Source organism: Trachypithecus francoisi, unplaced genomic scaffold, assembly GCF_009764315.1.
Source record: "Trachypithecus francoisi isolate TF-2019V2 unplaced genomic scaffold, Tfra_2.0 Lachesis_group5, whole genome shotgun sequence".
Classification (NCBI taxonomy): Eukaryota; Metazoa; Chordata; class Mammalia; order Primates; family Cercopithecidae; genus Trachypithecus; species Trachypithecus francoisi.
The window spans coordinates 74,738,300-74,762,671 of record NW_022681470.1 but is presented as its reverse complement, the minus strand read 5'-3'; the positions used below and the strand labels follow the sequence as shown (position 1 = coordinate 74,762,671).

General features: G+C 36.1%; 2 protein-coding genes across 3 annotated transcripts in view; one reads left to right on the top strand and one right to left on the bottom strand.

The window, feature by feature from the left end:
- The window catches only part of SPATA17 (spermatogenesis associated 17), a 229,289-nt gene extending 226,434 nt beyond the window's left edge, over positions 1-2,855 (bottom strand). Inside the window, exon 1 of the mRNA XM_033195162.1 lies at positions 2,734-2,855. Within this exon, the coding sequence (XP_033051053.1) occupies positions 2,734-2,801 (68 nt within the window). The 5' untranslated portion in view covers positions 2,802-2,855. The remainder of the gene's footprint in view (positions 1-2,733) is intronic.
- A 234-nt stretch (positions 2,856-3,089) lies between these two features.
- Positions 3,090-24,372, top strand: part of GPATCH2 (G-patch domain containing 2) — a 214,902-nt gene continuing 193,619 nt past the window's right edge. For both annotated transcript variants that reach the window (XM_033195160.1, XM_033195161.1), the window contains exons 1-5: positions 3,090-3,264; positions 13,687-14,403; positions 20,342-20,403; positions 23,605-23,787; positions 24,270-24,349. In XM_033195160.1, coding sequence (XP_033051051.1) covers positions 3,209-3,264; positions 13,687-14,403; positions 20,342-20,403; positions 23,605-23,787; positions 24,270-24,349 — 1,098 coding nt within the window. In that variant the 5' untranslated portion in view covers positions 3,090-3,208. The remainder of the gene's footprint in view (positions 3,265-13,686; positions 14,404-20,341; positions 20,404-23,604; positions 23,788-24,269; positions 24,350-24,372) is intronic.

The window sequence follows — 24,372 nt, the reverse complement described above, 5'->3', positions numbered from 1 at the left end:
TCTTGATAAATTGGCTCTGTCTAGGCAACAGGCAAGGTGAACACATTGGGCAGTTACATCAATGGCCTACTATCTTTTGCTCACCTTATGTCCAGGACAAAATATTCAGCCTCTTTGATGGACCAGACCAAAACATAAACACACACCAAACATTCCCTGTGGGAGCAACTTTCCAGAGTATTATGTCAGTCAGGCAACCCACGCTCCTCCTACTCTTTGTAGTTCAAAATCTTCTGTATTTGCTGCTCACTTCTTGGAGTTCAAGATCCTTTCTCTTTGTTAGGCAGAGGAGCTTCTCTTTTCCACATTGGACTTCTAGGCCTTGCAGTTTCAGATACTAACCTAACCACTTAGGAATATATTTTCTCAACAAAGTCATCTTTCAATTTAAGCATTATTCTGATGCTAGCCATTAGGAAGAAGCATTTTTGTCCCTACCTTGTTACCAAAACAGAAGACATAGAAAGAAACCAAGGAGACTTTAAATTGTTTCCCACAACTCTGTTCCCTACATGTTAATGGATTTGGGACAGTATACTCAAGCCATTTGGACTCTGGATCTTGGTGCTTGTTGCAATTTAATTAAATCAGCTTAATGGGAAGAAAATTTTGTTTAGTGATAGGAACAGCATAGGTTTTAGAGTTAGATTATTTGGCTCTGATAATTCATAATTGACCTCAAGCCATCCATCTGCCTTGGCCTCCCGACGTGCTGGGATTACAGGCCTGAGTCTCTATTCCTGGCGAATTATTTGTGTTTGCTTGGCACTTCATCAGGCTTTTCTAGGACACTGTTCTATAGCTCTAAAAATATAGATTATCTAATAAATAGATAATTTATACATTCACTTGTAACATTGTGATAACCAAATGAAAGATCATATGAACCAGTTCCTAGTGCAATCCCTCATAAATGCAGTCCTCAAAAAATACTGGTTGTTTCCCTTCCTGTCCATGTTATTCTATTGTTGTTGTTATTATTTATTTATTTATTTGAGACACAGTCTTGCTCTGTCACCCAGGCTGGAATGCGTGGTGCCATCTCGGCTCACTACAACTTCTGCCTCCTGGGTTCAACGGATTCTCTTGACTCAGCTTCCAGAGTAGCTGGTACTATAGGCATGCGCCACCATGCCTGGCTAATTTCTGTATTTTTAGTAGAGACAGGGTTTTGTCATGTTGGCCAGGCTGGTCTCGAACTCCTGCCCTCAAGCGATCCACCTGCCTCAGCCTCCCAAAGTGCTGGGATTATAGGCATGAGCCACCAAGCCCAGCTAGTATTGTAATTATTTTTAAAAAGCCTATATTCCATACTAGGATGTCAACATCATGATGAATGGGGCTTATTTCATTTATATATGTCATAAATACAGCATCTGCCACATACTCTAATAGATAATTCCTATGTTTAGCTATTGTTAGTATGTTTACTTAAACCAGGGCTAGTGATTTATTGAAAGATTCATTAATGTGAGTCTTCAACAATTATTGTGTTACTATTATTTCTATGGAGCTATCATAGACATTGCAGACAAAAATACTAGTGAGTAAAATAAGAGACACTGTCTCTACTACTAGTTTAAGAGGGGAGATAGATATTATCTCATAAAAGAATGTAAAATTGAATTGTGATCAGTGCTGTAAGAGAGGTATGTTGTGAAATAATGATGTGGTAGGTGAGATAAACGTTAGAATAAAAACAGCTCAGCAAGACCCTATCTCATTGACACATTTTCCATTGGTCTGTCATATCACTGTATTCCATAATAGTCTAATTCACTTTTTTGCAGTTTCTCTTAAGTTACAAAAACTCCTGGGGCAATGCTTCTTTAAAATGAAACTCTTCCTAGGCAAGAAGTTTGGGTGTAGGGAAATGAAGAAGACTGCTAGTGGTTTTCTTGCCCGTTGTCTATTAATTAATATATTGGTACTAGTTGCTGTGTCAGAATGGTTTAGACACTTTCATTTTACTTCTATTTTATTTTATTTTGAGACAGGGTCTTAATTTGTCAAACAGGCTGGAGTGCAGTGGTACAATATCAGGTCACTGCAACCTCCGCTTCCCAGGTTCAAGCGATTCTCCTCCCTCAGCTTCCCAACAAGCTGGGATGACAGGCATGAGCCACAGTGCCCGGCTAATTTTTATATTTTTAGTAGAGACGGGGTTCCCCCATGTTGGCCTGGTTGGTCTCGAACTCCCGGCCTCAGGTGATTCGCCTGCCTCGGCCTCCCAAAGTGTTAGGAGTACAGGCGTGAGCAACCACGCCCGGCCTATACGTTCATTTTAGAAAGGCAAATGAGTCATAGAACAATTGGGTTCAGTGATGTTTGTAAAATAATGGAGGCTCAAATCCCTAGGTAGATGGGAAACAGTCTGAGCTCACTGGGCTAGTGAGCCAGGGTGACCCCCAGTCAGGTATTGAATCTTGAACCCGGAGAACAAAGGTTTCATGAAATTGCAGAGTGGTGATGTCGAAGAAAAAAAGCACTTTACAAGTTTATCTATGCTGGGAGTTTTTCTAAATCATCTCACACCGAGTATCTATGGCCCCTCTCTATTTAGAATTTCGTTGTATGGTAACAGAAACTCCCGATTCTGTTTGCAGCCCATTAAGGGAAGAATTGGGTACTACTTAATGAATCAGGGAAATCGTTAATTGGAAACTCCCGCTGAGGAACAACTGGTATAATGTCACGCCTGCCCTTTACGCGATCTTTCTCTTCCTGACTTACCTGTTTCTAAAGTAGTACTGATTTCCTACAGTCGACGACCTAGCTTGCAGCCGGGCTAATGTGGCCATGGTCTTTTGGCCTTGGGTTTACAACTGGTGTTACTACCGGTCTCCATGGTAACTGGGCTAAACCATAGCTCATTCTCGGGGTCCGACTTTTTGTTCACTCCTCTTTTCTCTCACGCTACTTCCACTTTAAGAGTACTAAAAAGAGAACTAAGAAATTTCTGTGTAGCACAAAAAGTTTAATTTATTTGTCTCTGTCTCTATTGCGAGTAGGAAGAGGGGATTATAGGAACGGAAAACAGTAGACGCGGAGAACTAATGGTTGCTCCGGGCATCCGGTTTCCGCCTCCTGTCGGCTTCCGGAAGCTCATCTCAAAATGCTGAACTGCTCTTTGGAAGTCGCCGGTGCTGTAGTAGTTGGAGTCTGTTCACGGGCCTGAGCCTCGAGGCCAGGCTCCTGGGTGTCGTTAATGTTCGGGGCCGCCGGGCGCCAACCGATCGGAGCTCCAGCAGCCGGGAACAGCTGGTGAGGCTGGCGGCCCTGGGGAGGGGGAGGTCAGGGAAGGGTGTGATTGCCCGAGGCCGCTCTGCTGGACCTGGAATGGAGGCGGGAGAGAGCTGTGATGGATGATATGAAGACATCTAGGCCTTACTCTCACTCATTCCTGGGATGCACGCAGTTTGAGGGAGCTCTTGGGTGTGTGCCAAAGATTTGTTAAAGAATACAGTAAATGTTTGCTGATTGCTTGTTTAACAATATTTTAGAAGTCAAGCTTCCTGTACTCCAGGAGCAATTTATCTCCTCATTGATTGTTGACAACACTAGGGACAGGAAGAATCTATCTTAATCTGGGCCTTATTCCCCACTCCTCTTTCAATATTTACCAGATTATATCAAATATTTTGGAAGATAAATTCCAGAAATGTAGAATTATGGAAGTTCAAGAGTGGAAAACACATCACCCTCTCACCCCCTTTTTTAGAGAGAGGGAATAACCTACCTGTTTCCACCCTCTTGAATATTCTATTCAAGTTCAAGGGAGATGTATATGGGGACTTCCCAAGAACATTATAACTGTCAGGATTAAGTTTGGGGCTTGACTATGTCTGTGGTATCATGTCACCAATGCCACGTTAGAATAATACATTGCTTTGACTTTTCAAAGTATTTCCACAAATTAATACACTTTATCCTATGACAGCCCTGTGATAGCAGAATATCACAAGCACAGAATATTCAAGTGCCATGTCCAAAGTTGCCCTGTACATTTTAATCCTAGAGCTAGAATCCTGGTTTTGGGATTTCTAGTTGAACACTGTAATATCTGTCATATTTTTCTCCCAAGCCCTTTTCCTCCGGACGTAACACAAGACAACCAGTGATACAAACAAGCAATTTCCCATTGAAAATTCTCTCAAACATAAAGTTTTGACCAACAAGTGAAAGAAATGTGGCTAAACGGTGCATGTTCATTCCTAGATTCTGCAAAAATTAGAACAGAAGGAATTTTAGTAGTCTGTGATCTCAAAGAATTACTTTTACATCATCTATCACTGAAAAGTTAAAAGAATACCTTATCCAAAATATTTTTAGTTGGGTGACATCATCCTGTAGTTAATTTTATAGTTAATATAGATTTGATTATACTATTAGTAAATTATTACATTTTCCAGGGAGAAAAGCAGGGAGCACTTTTTAAATGAACCAGTTTTTAATGGTATAACTAGCATAGAATGAAATGCACAATTCTTACATGCTTAATTTTACTAGTTTTGGCATTGTATATACTTAAGTAAACACCACACAAAACAAGATAATGGATTTGTCCATCACCCCACAGTTCCCTCTCAAGGATACCTGTCTTAATGTTTCACCATTCATTATCTTGGTGAAGTCAGGGAGACAAAATATCCTATGTAGATTGGTCTGCTCTTCCTAGGGTGCTATCGATTTGTAGGATAGGTGACTACATCGGAATATGATTGATTCTCTCAGCTTCTTCTGCCTTCCAAATCATGGTTAGGTACTGAGAGAAACCTCCTTCAATTCTCTTTTAAAGGCTCTCTTGTCATACAACTCACCATTTCTTATGGCACCGTAGTATAATAGAGTGGTAGCACTTAGTATTTTTTAATGAAATTCTAAAGTCATTCCTGTTTTGTCAGAATGAACATGTTCCAGAAAACTGGATCTTTATTTTCTAGTCTATCTGTACGAGCATCCAGTCATTCTAGATTTCTTAATGGAATTTTCTTTTTCATTAATTCAACAGATATTTACTAAATAACATATATGTTTGATCCCAGTAGTAAATTCCAGTCCCACTGGGAATACTGCTATTAAGCAGTTAACTAGGTGCCAGGTTTTACAAATATGTATCATCTCATGTAAATCTTTTGAGGTAGGTGTATCATTCTTTGCATTTTAGATAAGGTGACACAGAAGCAAAGATGGTTTAAGTAACTGGCCTAAGTATCATATTTGCAAGATGATTCCAGTATACCCCCCCCAAAATTCTTAACCACTTTTATATGTTGCCTATGTGTCTGAATGAGATAAAATATCTCAAGGAATATATAACCTAGCAGTTAGATACCCAAATTTGTTACCCAGTCTGGATTTTCTGACTTTTTAGCTCCCGTCTTGACTTTTTCAACTTCTCCAATGTGGAGGTTGCTCTTTCAATTTTTAGGCACCAAATGGGTAAATGTAGATAATTTCTTTATTCAACTATGGTATTCTATTTTTTTTAACTTTGTTATGTGGCTTTGCTTAAAAAAACAAAGCCATTAAAATAAACTATATTGACTCTGGACTTTTGTTTCTGCATTTTCATTCCTATTTGGTATTTTGATTGTATTGAAATCTGGAAAACTGCATAGTAAAATGTGTGCATTTTTTTGAATTACTTGTTTTTTGGAGTTTGTTTGTCTTGAACTTTGTTGTGTACCAGTAGGTTTGAGTCAGGTTTTTGTTTCAACAATTAAGAATCAAAGCAATAAACAGTATGATTTTGTTCAAGTAATTCATTAAATTTGGTATAGCTTCTTAGCATCCATATTTATGTCAAGCTGGAAGGCTTTACATTGCCTTTGATAATTTTTCCTTAACTTCACATTTACTTAGCTAAAAACCTAGAGTGTCTGGCTTGTTAATGTAGCAGAAAATTTGGAATATGGATTGTCTAAAAGTTTTAGTCATTATGTTTTTCTTTTGTTATTTGATCAGTCATTTAGTCATTCATTGGTTTGCTTGTCTGGCAGATTATTTTTTAAAATCTGTTATGTGTCAAGCAGTATGCTACTTGTAATTAATATTCAGTTGTCTTTATTCTCATTCCTGTTATAGGAATTCAGGTTATATGTTCAGTAAATTTTTATTGAACAGTTACCATATATTAATATAAACGTTAAATAAGTCTCATTTCCTACCTACTGTTTGCCTTATACATTTGAATATATGCATATTGACAAGAGCTAGAATGAATTACTTATTAGATGCTAAATTTTTTGTTTTGTTTTAAACTGACTTTATTTCATATAGGCAGCATTTTCAATAGTTTACCTTTTGAAAGTAATTAAAGTGTAAGGAAAAGTTTGAATGACTCATGAAGTCATCTTCAGATTTAAATAATAAATGAGCTTGCCTTATTAAATCACTAATTTGGAAACTAGAGTTAGACTTTTTTTTTTTTCTTAAAGCCATTCATGGTTTGATTTTGAGCAAGCCATGGTAAAGAGGAAAGAAAACTTCCTGAAAGTTCCTATGGTGACAAAGGTGACAAAGTAGAAGCTGCCAGGAGCACCTGTGATTGAATACAAGTCAGTGGAGCTTTTGCTTCCTTTCCACTTTTAACTGGGAAGGATTATTTAATCTTTTTAAATTTACATATGTATATTTTTAAGGTGGAAATAAGTCAGATACACGGCATTAATTTTTTGGGATTTAAAATTTTCTTTTAGCTTCATAGAGTCTTCAAGGAGTCCATGAACTTATTGAAATTGTATGCAGCAAGTTATATATGTCTGCTGTCCTTCCTTTTCCCAACATTCAGAATGCTTCATGACCTCAGAAAGATTGAAGGCCTTTAACTGTAATACCTTCAAGATTCCCAGTATGGTTATACCTTAAAAGCAGAATAATTTCGGATCTTTTAGTGACCATTTTCTCTTATTTGTGGGTAGAGGTCGTGAAAACATGAAATAACTTCTGTTGAACATTAAGTACCCACTCATCCTCAGAAAAATCTTTTCAAGGTAGAAATTATGCTGATTTTTATGATGAATAAACAGATCAGAAGATAGGTAATTTGTCCCAAGTCCTATAGCTAATGAATATAACTGGAATTAGCTTCCAAATTCGTAGCCTTGATTTCTAAGCTCATGTTCTCTGTAGTTTTCTCCCAGCCTTTTTTTTTTTCCCCAGAGAATGGTGTTTCCTATTTATTGCCTAATATTAATGTAAAGTTGTAATTAATCATTTACATGTTTCAGAGTAAGATAATTCTTCCCTACCCCACCTTACCTTTTTCAAAAAGACAGAAGAAGTTTACTTTTGATTAATAATTTAAATAGGTAAGTCAAGGAATTTCTAAACTAGCGTAAGTGTCAACATTTCGTGTTAGGGTTATTGATAATTTCCTAAGATAATGCCCACCCACTCCCCCACATATATATAAAAGGAGAAAATTGAAGACAAAGTCTTTTAATAGATTTCTAGGTTGAGATAAGGACTTATTTGATGAATAATATTCCCATTGAGGAGGGAAATATGTAAATTCCCATAAGCAGCAGAAATCTGAAGATAATTCTTATGGATAATATGGTGTGAAATTAGTTATAAAGTCATTAGTCATTTAGCCTTGATGTGGCATCTTGAAGGCTCACCATTTGCATGTTTAGTCACTCATTTTCATAGTCTGCACTATTATGCATTAATTTTAATCTGCTTGGTTCAGCTGTTTGCTGCATACTTTTAGGACTAGCCAACCTTTTATAAAAGCTAACGTGATAATGGAGGCATGTAAGTCCAAGACTGTCTTTGTCTTAAGTTTGTGAGTAGTTTATAACATTCAGCAGCATAGTCCTTGACTATGTACTGTGTGTTAGTACAGTGTTTTTGTACACACTGAATTTTTATTCATACAGAAACTAATACATTAATGATTATTTGTTCCCTTAAATTTTTGTAAGCGAAGTAAGCAGATGCACTTAACACCACCTAACTTTTAGCACTGCATTGCTAAAATTACTTAACTTTGTAGAACTGATAATCCACGTTTTAGAGAAGTAAAGATGAGAGTTTTACCCAGTACTAGGTGATAAACAGTATTTATTTTCCTCTTCTTTAACTAGTTACTTATTCGCTATAATCAATTATCCTTTAGTTCTATCCAGAAGGTTTTATTTTGAAACGGTGTCTCTCTCTCTCTGTTGTCCAAGCTGTAGTGCAGTGGCACAGTCTTGGCTCACTGCAACCTCTGCCTCCTGGGTTGGAGCAGTTCTCCTGCCTCAGCCTCCCGAGTAGCTGGGATTACAGGTGTGCACCATCACGCCCAGCTAATTTTTTTATTTTTAGTAGAAATGGAGTTTCGCCATGTTGGCCAGGCTGGTCTTGAATGCCTGACCTCAGGTGATCCATCCACCTCAGTTGGCCTCCCAGAGTGCTGGGATTACAGGCGTGATCCACCGCTTCCTGCCAGTTTTTGTTTTTAATATGAACTTGGGTTTATTTATATATTGGGTTTATTATCAATATATTGTGGACTGACATTTAGGAGCTCATGGGCCATCAATTAACTTCCAGTTCTTAGGGTAGATTAAGCAGTAAATTAGGACTAAAGCATCTTCCTGATTCTTCTTCCTTGAACCAGAAATATTTGAAAGAAAAACACTTAAACATCCACTTTTAGGAGAGCCTTTTTCTGAATTTATTAGAGCCTGCTGATAAGGAACACAAGGATAATAGTTCACTTATTTACTGGGTATTGGGTAGAAGAAGTGAAACAAACAAACTTGATGTTTGACCTAAAATTTTTAAATAAAGCTTGCATATCAAGTCTTGGATTGATCATACATTTTATATTGCTCAGCATAATCCAATACCACCTGAAAAAACAAAGTACTCACCTGCACAAGTCATTTCCTTTCATAAAATCCATCTTTATATAAATGTTGGGGCCATAATTTTGTTTTGGGGTATTCTGTTCATTCAGAGTGTCTTAATAAAACTATTGATGAACTATTGTTATCTTAGACATTACCCAATATGAACTATTCCCAGTAGATTTCATTTCCAAATGAGTTCTAAATGAAGAAAAATGGCTTTTACAATTATGAGTATAAAAATCTCAAGTTAGTTAAGTGGTACATTCACTGAATTTAGTATAATTCAAACTTTAAAACTGGTTGTTCAGTAAGTACTGATTTGTATAGAAAACTTCTATATTTCCAGGTTTCCCCTTTAATAGGAAAGTCTTATTTAAGAAACTATCTCTAGGATAAAGTGTTTTAATACATTAGTCTTCTGATACATCAGTGTAAACTGCCAAGGCAAAGGAAATAAAAGATCTATTGGTCATGTGATGGTCTCTTAGGATCACTTTGGTTTTGACCAGCCAGTAGGAGACAAGAGTCTCTCTGCCGCCCAGGCTGGAGTACAGTGGCATGATCTTGGCTCACTACAGCCTCTGCCTCCCAGTTCAAGCGATTCTCCTGTCTCAGCCTCCTGAGTAGTGGAGATTACAGGCATCGCCACCATGCATGGCTAATTTTTTTTTTTTTTTTTTTTTTTTTTTTTTTTTTTGAGACGGAGTCTCACTGTGTCGCCCAGGCTGGAGTGCAGTGGCGCGATCTCGGCTCACTGCAAGCTCCGCCTCCCGGGTTCCAGCCATTCTCCCGCCTCAGCCTCCGAGTAGCTGGGACTACAGGCGCCCGCCACCGCGCCCGGCTAGTTTTTTGTATTTTTAGTAGAGACGGGGTTTCACCGTGTTAGCCAGGATGGTCTCGATCCCCTGACCTCGTGATCCGCCCGCCTCGGCCTCCCAAAGTGCTGGGATTACAGGCTTGAGCCACCGCGCCCGGCCTAATTTTTGTATATTTAGTAGAGATGGGGTTTCAGCTTGTTGGCCAAGCTGGTCTTGAACTCCTGATCTCAAGTGATCCTGCTGCCTCAGCCTCCCAAAGTGCTGGGATTACAGGCATGAGACACTGTGCCCTGCCGATGCCAGTTTTAACTGAGGGATGTTAGTGAAGCAGCTTGAGGTTAACTGACTATAATACTACTGGCTCATTAGCATGGGTTTTGCTTGGTATTGACTTGGAGAAGAGTCTAGTTATTTGAAACTGAAGGCGAAAAAGGTAATTTGAACTCTGAGTAGGACTTGTTAAATCTATGTTTTGTCTGTGTTTTTATAGGATTTTTTTAAAAAGCTTTTAAAAGTAATATGTAGTTGGTTCATATTTGAGTGACATCATGGAATAAATTGGATTCTTCTAATTACAGTATTTTTTAAAATATGGGTTTTTTTTGTTTGTTTTTTGAGATGGAGTTTTGTTCTTTTCGCCCAGGCTGGAGTACAATGGTGTGATCTCAGCTCGCTGCAACCTCCGCCTTCTGGGTTCAAGCACTTCTCCTGCCTAAGCCTCCCAAGTGGCTAGGATTACAGACACCCACCAGCACACCGGCCTAATATTTGTATTCTTAGCAGAGATGGGATTTCACCATGTTGGCCAGGCTGGTCTCAAACTCCTGACCTCAGGTGATCTGCCGGCCTCAGCCTCCCAAAGTGCTGGGATTACAGGCGTGAGCCACCACCCCCAGCCTAAAAATATGTTTTATTTTCTCTCAAGAGAAGCAACATAAAGTCAAATAAGGCTGACACAGTTTTCATGAGATTCTAGAGAAATTTTGTGTATATAACTGCTAATATTACTAAGAATGAAATTTGTTAGTATTAGTATTAGTATTTTATTAAACTATTGGTTACAGCAATACTTTTTAAACAAAATTAATTGAAGAGTATCAGATTTCAATGGATTGTATCAGATGTACTAACCTTTTCTAATGTTAGTACTATAAATTTTCTGTGCTACAGTAAAGCACTAAATTGTCATATCCAAAATAAACTGACTTTAATTAGATATTATATTCATACATCGAGTTAATTTCATGTTTTATTATTTTGAACTGACCATTCACCCATTGATAAGAAAACTCTGTCTTCCAAGAATAAGTTACTCCAGAACCAGATAATAGAGAGAAAGGATACTAATTTTAATACATGTTAAAGTGGCTTCAAGTGAATTTTTTTTAAGGTGCAATATTATATTCAGAGACAATGGGTCTTTCAGACTATATTTCTTTTAATGAAATAATGTCAAAGGAAAAGAACACAATATTCATTGTTTTAAGGGAAAAGGGCATTTGTTGACATAGATAATAGAAAAAAGATTCATTTGGCTTATCAATGTAGTCAAAGCCTCTGTTTTGTTTGGCTTAAAACTAATTCCTATGTGATACGTATTTCTTTTAATCAAATTCAGTGTTCTAAATCCTGATTTGTGGGGCTGGGCATGGTGGCTCACGCCTATAATTCCAGCATTTAGAAGCATGGCCGGTGGATCACTTGAGGTCAGGAGTTCGAGATCAGCCTGGCCGACACGGTGAAACCCCGTCTCTACTAAAAAATACAAGAATTAGCCGGGCATGGCGGCATGTGCCTGTAATCCCAGCTACTCGGGAGGTTAAGGCAGGAGAATCACTTGAAACCGGGAGACAGAAGTTGCAGGGAGCCGAGATCATGCCACTGCACTTCAGCCTGGATAACAGAGCGAGACTCCGTCTCAAACAAACAAACACAAAAAAACCTGAGTTGTATATAATATCCTTAGAAAAGAAAAATCAAATCTCAGTGGCCCTCCAGAGTTTATTTAAAATAGATATGTGAATCACCACACTTTTTAAAAAGCTGTATGCGTTAGATTTTTTGTTCATATTAAATACATTCAGAATGCCCACAGAAATACATCTAGAAAATACCAATTCACATTAACCAAATGCAATGCCATGTTACTTAGTTGCTCACAGTGTACATTTTACTAACCAGTACAGGGTTGGTTCTTTGAGCTCAGTTTACTTTCACCAGCTATACCACCCTGTCCCTTGTGTTGATTCAGGTCTTTCACCTCTTTTTTTTTTCTATTCAAAACAATATAATAGCTCCCTATGAGTCATTTGGGTTTTACATAGATGTATATTAAATCTGTCTTGAGGATTACAGTAATGCTACCTGGTGCTAAATTAATCATAAACAGAAATACAGACTGTCTACTGGGATTGTGTCGCTGATCTTGGCTATAGTTTGTTCAATGTTGGAGCTCTGGAACCTGATTGCTGGAGTTTGAATCCTCTCTCCACTACTTAGATGCATCACATTGCGACAGAAATCTTTTGGCCTTTGTGTATTTCATCTCCCACCTCATAGGGTTATTGTGTGAGAATGTAATGAAATAATACATGTAAAACACTTAGGAATGGGTCTGGCAAATAGTAAATACACAAATGTTAGCAGGCGTGTGTGTGCATCACATTATAAATGGTGTATCCAGTTGAATCACAATGTGTGTTGTTTTTAGGTTATCATTAAAATGAAAACACAAAAGTTGAAAGCTGTTATAAGGAACTTGCAAAAGCCTGAAATTATTGACTGTTGGAGACTATACATGACTGTAGAGACTATACATGACTGTAGAGACTATATAGAACACAGATCAGCAAACTATAACCAGTTATAACCTGATTCTATAAATAAAACTTTATTAGAACATAGCCATACCCATTTGTTTATGTATTGCTTGTGGCTATTTTTGCATTACAGTGGCAAATTGAGTAATTTTTGGGAGACCCAATGGCCTGCAAAGCCTAGAGTATTTACTAGCAGGCCAGTTACATAAAAGTGTGCCTGCTCCTGCTGTAGGCTCTAGAAGCTCTGTATGACTGTTGAGAATATTTCAATCCCTAGGTGCCTCTAGATCTCGATTTGACAAATGATTGCCTGTGGCCTTCATAAGAAGGGTGCAAATCTCAATTATCTGTAATGTTTAAAAAATAAAACCAGATACCTTGGCTGTATGTCACACCAACTAATTTAAAATCTTTGGGAATTGAGTTTTAAAAGGACAAGTATAATTTATAAAAATTCCCAAAGAATGCTGATGCTTATCCTTGCTGACTACTGAAAAAATTTCATACTAGTAATATAGTTTAATGCTCTTAAAAAAGGAAAGCCTAAGAAATTGCTTCAGAGTGAAGTAATGATGGGCCCTTTTAAACCCATGAGACTGCAATTTGAATGCGAATGTAGTTTCTGCTTCACTGGGTTAAGAGATTAGTGTGGCCTAAATAAATGCATGGTGTTGGTTAAACTTTCACATATATTACTAATCCTGAAACTACCTGTCTGTCTTTCTAACTGCCTCTTATATGATGGCAGTGACTGGTTAGAACACATGGTGAATAGAAGATTTCATGTTTCTTTTTTTACTTAGAGATTAGTGGGCGAAGAGGGGACTGAGAAAGTTCTCTCTGTATCTGCTGTAGGAAAACTGACTCTAGAAAAGGGGTAGGAGTGGGCCAGCGGCTAGGGATTTAAACAGAACTTTTCCATAATTATACAGTAAAAATATAAAAGTACTGGGATCTTTCATTGCTCATAAGCTTATTCTATCTTGGAAGTAATTCCTATGTTTAATAAAGTAACTTATATAAGAAGAGGCCAAAAATGAATCAATATTTAAAACTAATATCTTGGATAGGAAAATTAGCTTTGAAACATTTTGTAATCATTATTAATTTTTGTCAAATTTAGAATGAATTGTCTGTTATAGAAAACGAGGTTACTGTGGTTAAGATTGACTATTTTCTTTTTTATTTCTCTAAAAAATGAAGGCATTTCAGTAGAACCATGGAGGAGCTGGTTCATGACCTTGTCTCAGCATTGGAAGAGAGCTCAGAGCAAGCTCGAGGTGGATTTGCTGAAACAGGAGACCATTCTCGGAGTATATCTTGCCCTCTGAAACGCCAGGCAAGGAAAAGGAGAGGGAGAAAACGGAGGTCCTATAATGTGCATCACCCGTGGGAGACTGGTCACTGCTTAAGTGAAGGCTCTGATTCTAGTTTAGAAGAACCAAGCAAGGACTACAGAGAGAATCACAATAATAATAAAAAAGATCACAGTGATTCTGATGACCAAATGTTAGTAGCAAAGCGCAGGCCATCATCAAACTTAAATAATAACGTTCGAGGGAAAAGACCTCTATGGCATGAGTCTGATTTTGCTGTGGACAATGTTGGCAATAGAACTCTGCGCAGGAGGAGAAAGGTAAAACGCATGGCAGTAGATCTCCCACAGGACATCTCTAACAAACGGACAATGACCCAGCCACCTGAGGGTTGTAGGGATCAGGACATGGACAGTGATAGAGCCTACCAGTATCAAGAATTTACCAAGATCAAAGTCAAAAAAAGAAAGTTGAAAATAATCAGACAAGGACCAAAAATCCAAGATGAAGGAGTAGTTTTAGAAAGTGAGGAAATGAGCCAGACCAATAAGGACAAAATGGAATGTGAAGAGCAAAAAGTCTCAGATGAGCTCATGAGTGAAAGGTGACTTTTATGTTCTCTAAATATAAAAATATTTATCTCCAGTGTTTGTGGTTGAATGTTTTATATTTTAATTAATTCTATTTTAAAATAATTATAAATTGTAATAATGATAGTGATATTATTACTGTTTAACTGGTTATATTTCCTTATAATTTATGATGTTTAGCACAAAGCAAAATTGCTTATTTGATTTATACAAAGTCTTTTGATTATATTATAATGACTCAATTTTCAGCTACAAGGAGAAAAGGAAATGGATTTTCAGTGGAAAAGAATGTGCTTTTGAATAACAGCACGTTTGTAACTCAGAATTGGATATATAATTATTTATATGTTTAATTATAGACCTTTAGCTTTTGGTACTTTTTAGAGTGTCACAATTCATTAATCTATTCTGATTCTTGAAAATCAAAAGTTTATACCACTTCAACGTGTGTGGCTTGACATAAAAAATCTGTAACTTTCTAGGAATTCTGATCACTTATGAATTGTAAAGCCTAATTTATAGGCTAGAAACACCTGGTTTTGTCATTAGAAAAATAGGAAAAACAATGGTCCTGTGGCAGTTAGTGTAATCTATTCTAGGAAGCAGGTATACTATAATGATAATTGTTAAGTACTATTTTGACAGCATTGAAAGGTAAGTGATTGTTTTTCTTTTATACTGAAGTGATGAAGTCATGTTACTTGCAAGAAATGAGAATGTGTTAACGCTTTATCCTTTTAGTCATGGGTCAGCAAAACCAAATGCAGAACTATGAGCCAGAAAAAAACAGTCTGTAAAAACGTTCTGAGAAAGAGTATTTGATTTTTAATTTGTAGGACTGGTTTCTTTTTTTTTTTTTTTTTTTTTTTTTGAGATAGAGACTCACTCTGTTTCCCACGCTGGAGTGCAAGGGTGCGATCTCAGCTCATTGCAACCTCCACTTCCTGGGTTCAGGTGATTCTCCTGCCTCAGCCTCCAGAGTAGCTGGGATTACACCACCATGCCTGGCTACTTGTTTTTGTATTTTTAGTAGAGATGGCTTTTCACCATGTTGGCCAGGCTGGTCTTGAACTCCTGACCTCAAGTGATTCACCTGCCTTGGCCTCCCAAGGGCTGGGATCATTTTAATCACGTGAATTGTGGTGAGCTCTCAATCTTTTATTTGGTTTTCATTTTTTTATTTTTTTGTTTTCGTTTTTTGTTTTTTGGTTTTTTTTTGCTTGTAAATGTGAGTGGGACATGGTAAAAGTTTATGGAATTATCCTTTTATTAGACATGGTGTGCTAGTCATATAATTTTTCTAAAGAAGTAAAAATTACTTACATAAAAACAATGTGGCTGAGCATGGTGGCTCATTCCTTTAATCCCAGCACTTTGGTAAGCTGAGGCTGGTGGATCACCTGAGGTCAGGAGTTTGAGACCAGCCAGACCAATATGGTGAAACCCCATCTCTACTAAAAATACAAAAATTAGCTGAGTGTAGTGATGTGCGCCAGTAGTCCCAGCTACTCAGGAGGCTGAGGCAGGAGAATCACTTGAACCTGGGAGGCGGAGGTTATAGTGAGCCAAGATCACGCCACTGCAACAGAGCAAGACTCCATCTCAAATAAATAAATAAATAAATAAATAAATGAATAAGTTTCCAGAGGGCTTTGAAAAGTTTATAGTATCTGTTTTTCTTGCAAGAAAATTGTCATTTTTATATGGAAATAACTATTATTTATATTGGGCCATTGTGACTTAAGACTACTCAACCTTACTTGAAAGTAATTGACTAAATTACCGGGAGGGACAGTATATGGCAGAAGATACTCAATTCTGGATTATTCACAATTAGATTACCAGCTTTTTGGATTCATTGTGCAACCCCCCCCTCCTTCTTTTAATTTCTGGCTTTTATTGATCTGCTTTTTTATAGGACATGTAACTGGCAATGGAAATGAGATCAAACTCCCATTTTTCATTTCTTTTCATTGTAAAAAGTATTTGAGTATCCACTAGGCATGATCAGGCTACCTAGCAGTCCACAAACAGCCCAGCTACACGTTTTCAGAGTATGTTTTTTACTCTTGAATCAATGTTAAAAATATATATTTTCTCTGATGTAAAACTTATTTATAAACTATTTTCTGTTGTCACTTAAAACAGCACTTTGGTAAGCTGTTTTAGGTGCAAATTCAATCTGTGCAAAGATTGCTAAATATTTAAGGTATTTTGGTAACAAGTATAAGTGTTTTCAAGATTACTTCCAAAGCTTTCCTACTACAAAAAGCTTTATATTTCCTTTGGGTTGATTGATAAACAAGAGAAACTTCACTGTGTGGAGTGTGTGTGTGTGTGTGTGTGTGTGTGTGTCAGATTTAACAAACATTTGATGATTAACCACTATTTACTCTTCACTGGTGGCACCTGGACTAATAATGGAGACTCTGTTCTCAACAGCTGCATAGTCTGGAATAGCCAGACAAGCAAATGATAAAAACGAAATGCACTGAGTGGAAAGTATTAGTGAAGGAAGACTTCCTAAGGGAGCTGCGCTTTAAAGGAAGTACTAAGACTTGTTCAGGAATTGAGGGAGTCAAGAGAGGGAAATGGCATCCATAGGTAGAGAGCGAACAGCTTGTGCAAAGGCATGAACTGTGAAATGAAAGTGGTGTATTTGGGGAAGTATACATACTTCGTTTTTACCAGAAATAAAATGGGATCAGAATTACGGCAAAAAGCATTTCTCAGAGGTCTATGTGCTACAGTAAATAGTTTGGATTTTATCATCTTATAGTTAATGGGATCAGTGAAGAATTTTTAACAGTGAAGAAACTCAAGTTGATTTACATTTTTACAAGATAGTGTGATCTTTACAGCTGTATTTTGTTTATCTTTGACCTCCAGTCCATGCTTAAGTGGGAGGTGAATTATGATATGATAGCAGAGAGAACTAAGTATTTGAGAGTATTTGAGGCCGGGCGCGGTGGCTCAAGCCTGTAATCCCAGCACTTTGGGAGGCCGAGACGGGCGGATCACGAGGTCAGGAGATCGAGACCATCCTGGCTAACACGGTGAAACCCCGTCTCTACTAAAAATACAAAAAAAAAAAAAACTAGCCGGGCGAGGTGGCGGGCGCCTGTAGTCCCAGCTACTCGGGAGGCTGAGGCAGGAGAATGGCGGGAACCCGGGAGGCGGAGCTTGCAGTGAGCAGAGATCCGGCCACTGCACTCCAGCCTGGGCGACAGAGCCAGACTCCGTCTCAACAAAAAAAAAAAAAAAAAAAAGAGAGTATTTGAGACCAATTTTAAGAGTTAGAATTGACGGGAGGTTCACTGACTGTATTTGAGAGGATGAATGAGAAAGAGGACTCTACAGAAAATATAGGAATTGAACAAATTGGGGCAAGTGATTGGTATTAGCGTACATATATTTGTTCATCTAGCGTATATGGAATATATTCTAATCCAAATACCATGTTATAAAATTCACTCCAAAAAGGTGAATCTCCAAGGAAAGGGTGTCCTTGGAGGTAAGCTGTAATGACTGTCAACTGCTGAAAGTAAAAGGCTTGCTTCTATTTAAGTTCTTGTTCTGATTTATTGAACATAGAAACACATACGTAATGTACACGGAGCGACTCTGGATACCAATAAGGTGAAATGTTAATAAAGAAACATGTTGTATACATACATGCCAACATACCTCAAAGTAGAACAAGCATCATTAAGGACTAAGAGCTGGAAGAGAGGGAATCCTGATTTCTTTATATCTTCAAGAGCTTGGACAGGTGGAGAGGGAAGAGAGTGGAGATAAGCATACCACTGTGAAAAGAACATAAACGAAAGGACCAGAGATGAGAATAAGAAGATTTAGATGGAGGCCCATCCATAGAAAGTCTTCAAATCTAAATCTAAATTTAATTCAACAAGTGTTGAAGTAATTTTAGATTTTTAAATAGAAGACTGTTCTATAATATACACGTGTGTGTGTGTACATACTTTATCAACTACTTTTTTGAATAGATATAAATTTACAGAAAAGTTATAAAGATAGTTCAGAGAGTTCGTGTATATCACATTCCCATATATCCCAAATCCACTTTCCCCTATTGTTAATATTGTACATTACTATGGTTAATCTCTCACAATTAATGAAACAAAATTGATACATTTGTAAGTAAAGTTCACAGTTTATTAGAATTTCCTTTGCTATTTTTTAATATCCTGTTTTTGATTTCAGAATATCATATTACCTTTAGTCAACTTGTTTTATTCTGAAAAGATGAATCTAGCTGTATGTAGAATAGATTAGAACGGGGTAAATCTGAATTCAGATTAGAAGATCATGGTCTAGAAAAAATAGCTTATCAATTCATAATGCTTTGTCTGCAAATCTGAACTCTGAAAAGTTATGAAAAACTAATTCATTTGTGGCCAAATTTAATTTGACCTGTATTTAGTGTGGATATTCATTCATTTAATTGAAAAAAATATATTAATCTGTTTTATGGAGCACTATCCCAGACTCCTCTGAGGCAGTCTAGAATATACCTTGCTGAAATTGGAATAATTCAGAATTTTAAATACATTTTGCCTCAAGGGTTTCAGAAAAGGAACTGTGACTTGAGGTATATATAAGACCCTTCATTTGAGTTGTGTTAATGGGGGGCACACAGGAAAGAGGAAAGTATCAATAGTAGTTTAGACAGCAAAATGTCAGAAAGATAGTTTCTGAGGTGATTTTAATACTCTCATGGTACATAGAAGACCATATATATTTGTAAATAAGAAAATATGGTTGTGATGCTCTTAGAGAAGTTTTTTTTTCATTACCAATTGCACAATATAGGGAGCTTTATACAGCACTTAATTTGGAAGAAAGCTAGAGAGAGGTCTAAATTCAGAACTCCTTGGAAGAATGTGCCTCTTAAGAAATTCCTATATTCTTCATTAATATTTATTTGTTAAGAAATCAAACAGAAACTGAAATTATATTCAGAAATTGTATGTGGATTTAGATCTCACCTATAATTTTAATCCTAAACTTCTCAATTTAAATATTTTAATTAAAAAAGGGATGATTTCGTGATTGGTTAAAATTAAGAATTATGGTAAAAATAAAATACATTAGAATTTTTAAAGAACATCACTAAATTTTCTTTGAAAGCTAAGCCTCTCATTATATGACCTTGTTCTCCTGATATTTTAAGCTAGACCATCATATAAGCATTACTTCTGTTAGAACTAATAGTAACAGTTTGTTTATGTTATTCAAATATCTACTGTTTGTTTTATTTGTATGTTAGATTTGACTCTGGAGCTTCTGTGGTAGCAATGAGAGCCTGTGTTATTTTTTCACATTCCCCCCTTAATATTTGTAATATTCTTTTGTTTTGCTTAAAAGTGACCTTAACTTCGATATAATGAATTATCACCATTTTAAACTTTTTTCTTCCTTGCAAACTAATAGAGTTGTTTTGAATTCTTAAGTAATGTCTTCTCCAGAATATTTGCAAATGTGGTTATGAAAAGTAATCTCATCCTAGTCCCTTGTATTTCATGTGCTGAAAAAAGGCTTAGCCTGCTTTTGATTGAGACTTTTCACATTTTATTGAGCAGTGATGTTCCAGGCTCAAGCTGAATTGCGTGGCATAAGAAAGGAGCAGTGAGCATTTGATGAAAGCACATAATAAAATGCATCAATTGTGTCAGCATCTCGTTGTAGTCACATCTGGCTTACTGTCAGGGTCCCATTAGATTCCTGTGGTTTTATGTGCCAAAAATAATGTGCTCTGTAGTGAATGGAACCAGGATATTAGCAGTTTGATTTAAAAAAAAATCATCTTATTTTCTTTCAGATCTTTGTCAGGCTTAAGGTCCATCTCTAAGCTGCCATGTCTCTTTAAAATTTTACGACTGAGAGATCAATTGTTCTTTTGATCTGTTTCTTTCTTTTTCCTTATTACAGTGATTCCAGCAGTCTCAGCAGTACTGATGCTGGATTGTTTACCAATGATGAGGGAAGACAAGGTACTGAAATGATATTTTTTTCTCTCTGTGGAAAATCTTCTTCATTCTAAAGTTGTGCTTATTACTTGTTATTTCATAAGTTGATGACTGCAATCCATTTACCTTACACACATTACTTAGTGGACTAGGATTTAGTATCGTAGCTGGTTTTTTTTATGCTGTGGAAGGTGTTCTGCCTTCATAACCTAAGTAATCGAGTATCTCCAAAAGCTAGTATGTAGAGCTAATAATATTAAGGAAGGATTATCTTGTTTGAGAAAGCTTTACGTAACTTTTTGATTTTCTTTCTTTTAGCAAATTTGAAATAAACCGGTTCTCATTCTCTACCTAATTCCAAATGTACTTAAAACTGTTTAAGCATTCATAAAGGTGGATTTCCAAGTCATTTGTCATTTTTATTCAACTGTGACATTAATTCATTCTATCCAGTTTGTAAGTAATTAGATGATTTTTATGAATTCAATATTGTAAACCGTTAAACGGAAATGTCTTGCAACTTATATGTTTTCCATCTTTGAAACTTCAGGAAGCTTCAGTCATTAACATGGCAGTATTTTGAAGCTATGAAAAATTTAAAACACCTTAATAAAAAGCAGGATTAATCCTTAATAGGATTAATTTCATTTAGTCACACCTCTTCATGATTGTTTTCCTTTTTACACTCCACACAAATCATGAAATTAATACAGACAAATACCTATCACAAACGTTCTCTTCCTTTCTTAAGAATACATTAGTGGAAGACAGTAAGTTCCAAGTGAAAAACACTAACATAAATTTTAAATTATAAATTTATTTAATGATGTTATAAGAAAAGGACAAAGTAGTAGCCGCCTACACTTTTTTTCTTAGTCTGTTCATCCTTTTGGCAGTACAAAAAAACGTAAATGAGGTGATCATTCTTTTCTACCTACTTGTAAACTGTTTGTCTTAGATGAATAGGTATGTAACTATTTGAAAGGCCATGGACTTTGAAGTTGATACTTTGCTGAAATATGTTAGAATGCTGGGGCTAAATGCGAGGGTAACTACTTTGATAATATACTTAAATTCTCATTAAAATACAGATCTTTCCTCAGGATTGTATTATAAACATGATATTGGTAATGAAATAAAATGAAAAAAATTAAAAAAAAACTTTGACAAGTCTATCAATCTTTGATAAGGATGGAAAGGCTTACAATGATATGCTAGCATTTACTGTGAACTCACTATGTTTAACATTGCTAAGTGTTTTTCTTGCATTTAAGTTCTTAATTAATTCTTAAAATCCCTTTGAGATTCCCAGTTTTTTTAAAATGAAGAAACTGACTCTAATAGAGTTGAAGTAACTTTCCTGGTGTTGTAGAACACTAGAATTCTAATTAGTCTGTCTGACTTCAGAGCAAGTTCTTAACCAATGACTATTTGATTTCCCTATTGAAGAATAAAGTTGTGTATTACATCAAAAATAAAATAACTTTATTTTTCTGTAATAGTGTTGGAATTCAGATATATAGTAGTCAGTTTCAAGTGAGGCCCTGTTTTTTCTTATGCTTAAACCTGATCTGTGTAATTTTAATATAAAGCTCAGTGAAAGTCCTGATATCTAAGTGCTGTTAATTGTGTTTTTTGAAAAAAATTTTTTTAATTAATTCCCCAATAGAAACAAGCTGGTGACTCTAGTTTTTGAAATGCCTTTAAGTTTCGATTCCATCTTAGTTGAAATATAGCTATTTCTCATAAAATAATTTTCAACTGAAACTTAAGAGTATTTTTAGTTTTCCTTTAAAGACGTTTGTTGAAAGAGATTTTAGAAATCAGAAATATCTTTCTCTAAAGGGAAACAGTTTATGACAATCACGATGACCCTCTTAGAAACCAGAATTAGTGGTGGCTTCTCATAATCAAGGGAAAGAGACTTTAATGAATCTCAGATCATCTTCAAAATGCTATTTGTTTCTTTCTGTTTTTCTTTTCTTTTTTCTCTTTTTTTTTAACACAAGGTCTCGCCCTGTCATCCAGGCTGGAGTGCTGGTGGTACGATCGTATCTCACTGTAACCTCAAACCGCTGGGCTCAAGGGATCCTCCTGCCTCAGACTCCCGAGTAGCTAGGAGTACACAGGTGCATGTCACCATGCCCGACTAATTTTTAATCTTTTTAAAATAGGGTCTCGCTATCTTGCCCAGGTTGATCTGGAACTCCTGACCTCAAATGATCTTCCCACTTTGGCCTCTCAAAGTACTGGGATTACATACATGAGCCACCATATCTGGCCTGTCTCTCTTTCTTTTAAAAACTATCTGTCTTCTGTATTTTTGTCTCTTCATAACTACTTTTTGTTCAAAAAACAAAATACTAATTCTCACCTATGGCACATTTCAAACTGAATTTTCAATTGATCATTTATTGTTCCATGGTTATACTCATGGATGTTCCCAAAAGTCAGAATTATTGGACAGTGTTGGGCAAAAACATCTCACTTATTTAATATACTTTCTTCATAAACTCTAAGGTATTGTCACTTTTCATTTAAAATCAACTTTTTCAAAACAATTTCTTAATTAGCTTAATGGGATTAATTTCATTTAGTCACATCTGTTCATGATTGTTTCCCCTTTTATACTCCATACAAATCATGAAATTAAGCTAATTATATACCCATATCTACTGCAAAGCAAGGGTTCTACAGTTTTAACACTTTTTAATTCCTGGGAGCAGATTAAGGTTTGTTTTTTCTTAATGTGGAAGGGGTAGTAACTTAAATGGATTTTCTAATAGGTTTTGCCAAAGGATTAACCAGCTTATTATTGTTTTTCACATTTTAAAATTGGTTTTAAAACATAAAATTTTGTGTTTTTGTTGCCGACAGTTTCTTACAGTCTTAAGATAATATTTCTTAAGTAAAGCTGTGATATAAAATAAAAAGTTTTCCTTATAGATTATATATGCAGTTATCAAATAAAACATAGGATCCCCAATTAAATTTAAATTATAGGTAAATAACACATAATTTTTTAGTACAAGTATGTCCCATGCAATACTTAGACATATTTCCACTAAAAATTTAATGCAAGTATTATATACTTATATTAAAAGTTAGTCATTGATCTTAAATTCAAATTTAACTGTCATCTTGTATTTTTATTACCTAAGACTAATTATGTAACTGGATGATAAAACTGAATCTTTGGTGGGGGGGTTTCTTGTATTTATACAGGTGATGATGAACAGAGTGACTGGTTCTATGAAAAGGAATCAGGTGGAGCATGTGGTATCACTGGAGTCGTGCCCTGGTGGGAAAAGGAAGATCCTACTGAGCTAGACAAAAATTTACCAGATCCTGTCTTTGAAAGTATCTTAACTGGTTCTTTTCCCCTTATGTCACACTCAAGCAGAAGAGGTCAGTAGCACTGGCTCCCTGGTAGATATAATGGGTTTAAGGTCAATCTAGGACTGTTCATTCAAAGAGGATAAGATAAAGTGGAAATTAGAGAATGTAAAGACAAGATGCTGTAAAGAAACATATTGGCCACTAATATACGTACTACATTTATCATGCTTTCAAATTATTTGAAAAATTAACTTGCTTTCTTGCTAGACTTACTGAGAAAATGTTGAAATGATAGGAACATGAATTGGGAGAAAAGAAAATGGGTATTTATTACTCTAGTGATTAAACACTGGTTAGTTAAGGGCTGACTACATTAGTACTTTGCTAGGTATTGCTTCAGTTTCTTTAAGTGTGAGTTTTGCATTTCCCCAAATAATATTCATGGCATTCACCGCCACCACCAACTTACTTTTCATTCTCTATTGATAGGATCTTCTTCTATGCTTCAGCGATCATAGAAAACTTCTAAATTGAGTACTTTGATTTTCCAGGTTTCCAAGCTAGACTCAGTCGCCTTCATGGAATGTCTTCAAAGAATATTAAAAAATCTGGAGGGACTCCAACTTCAATGGTAGGCATACTTTTTTTGTGTAA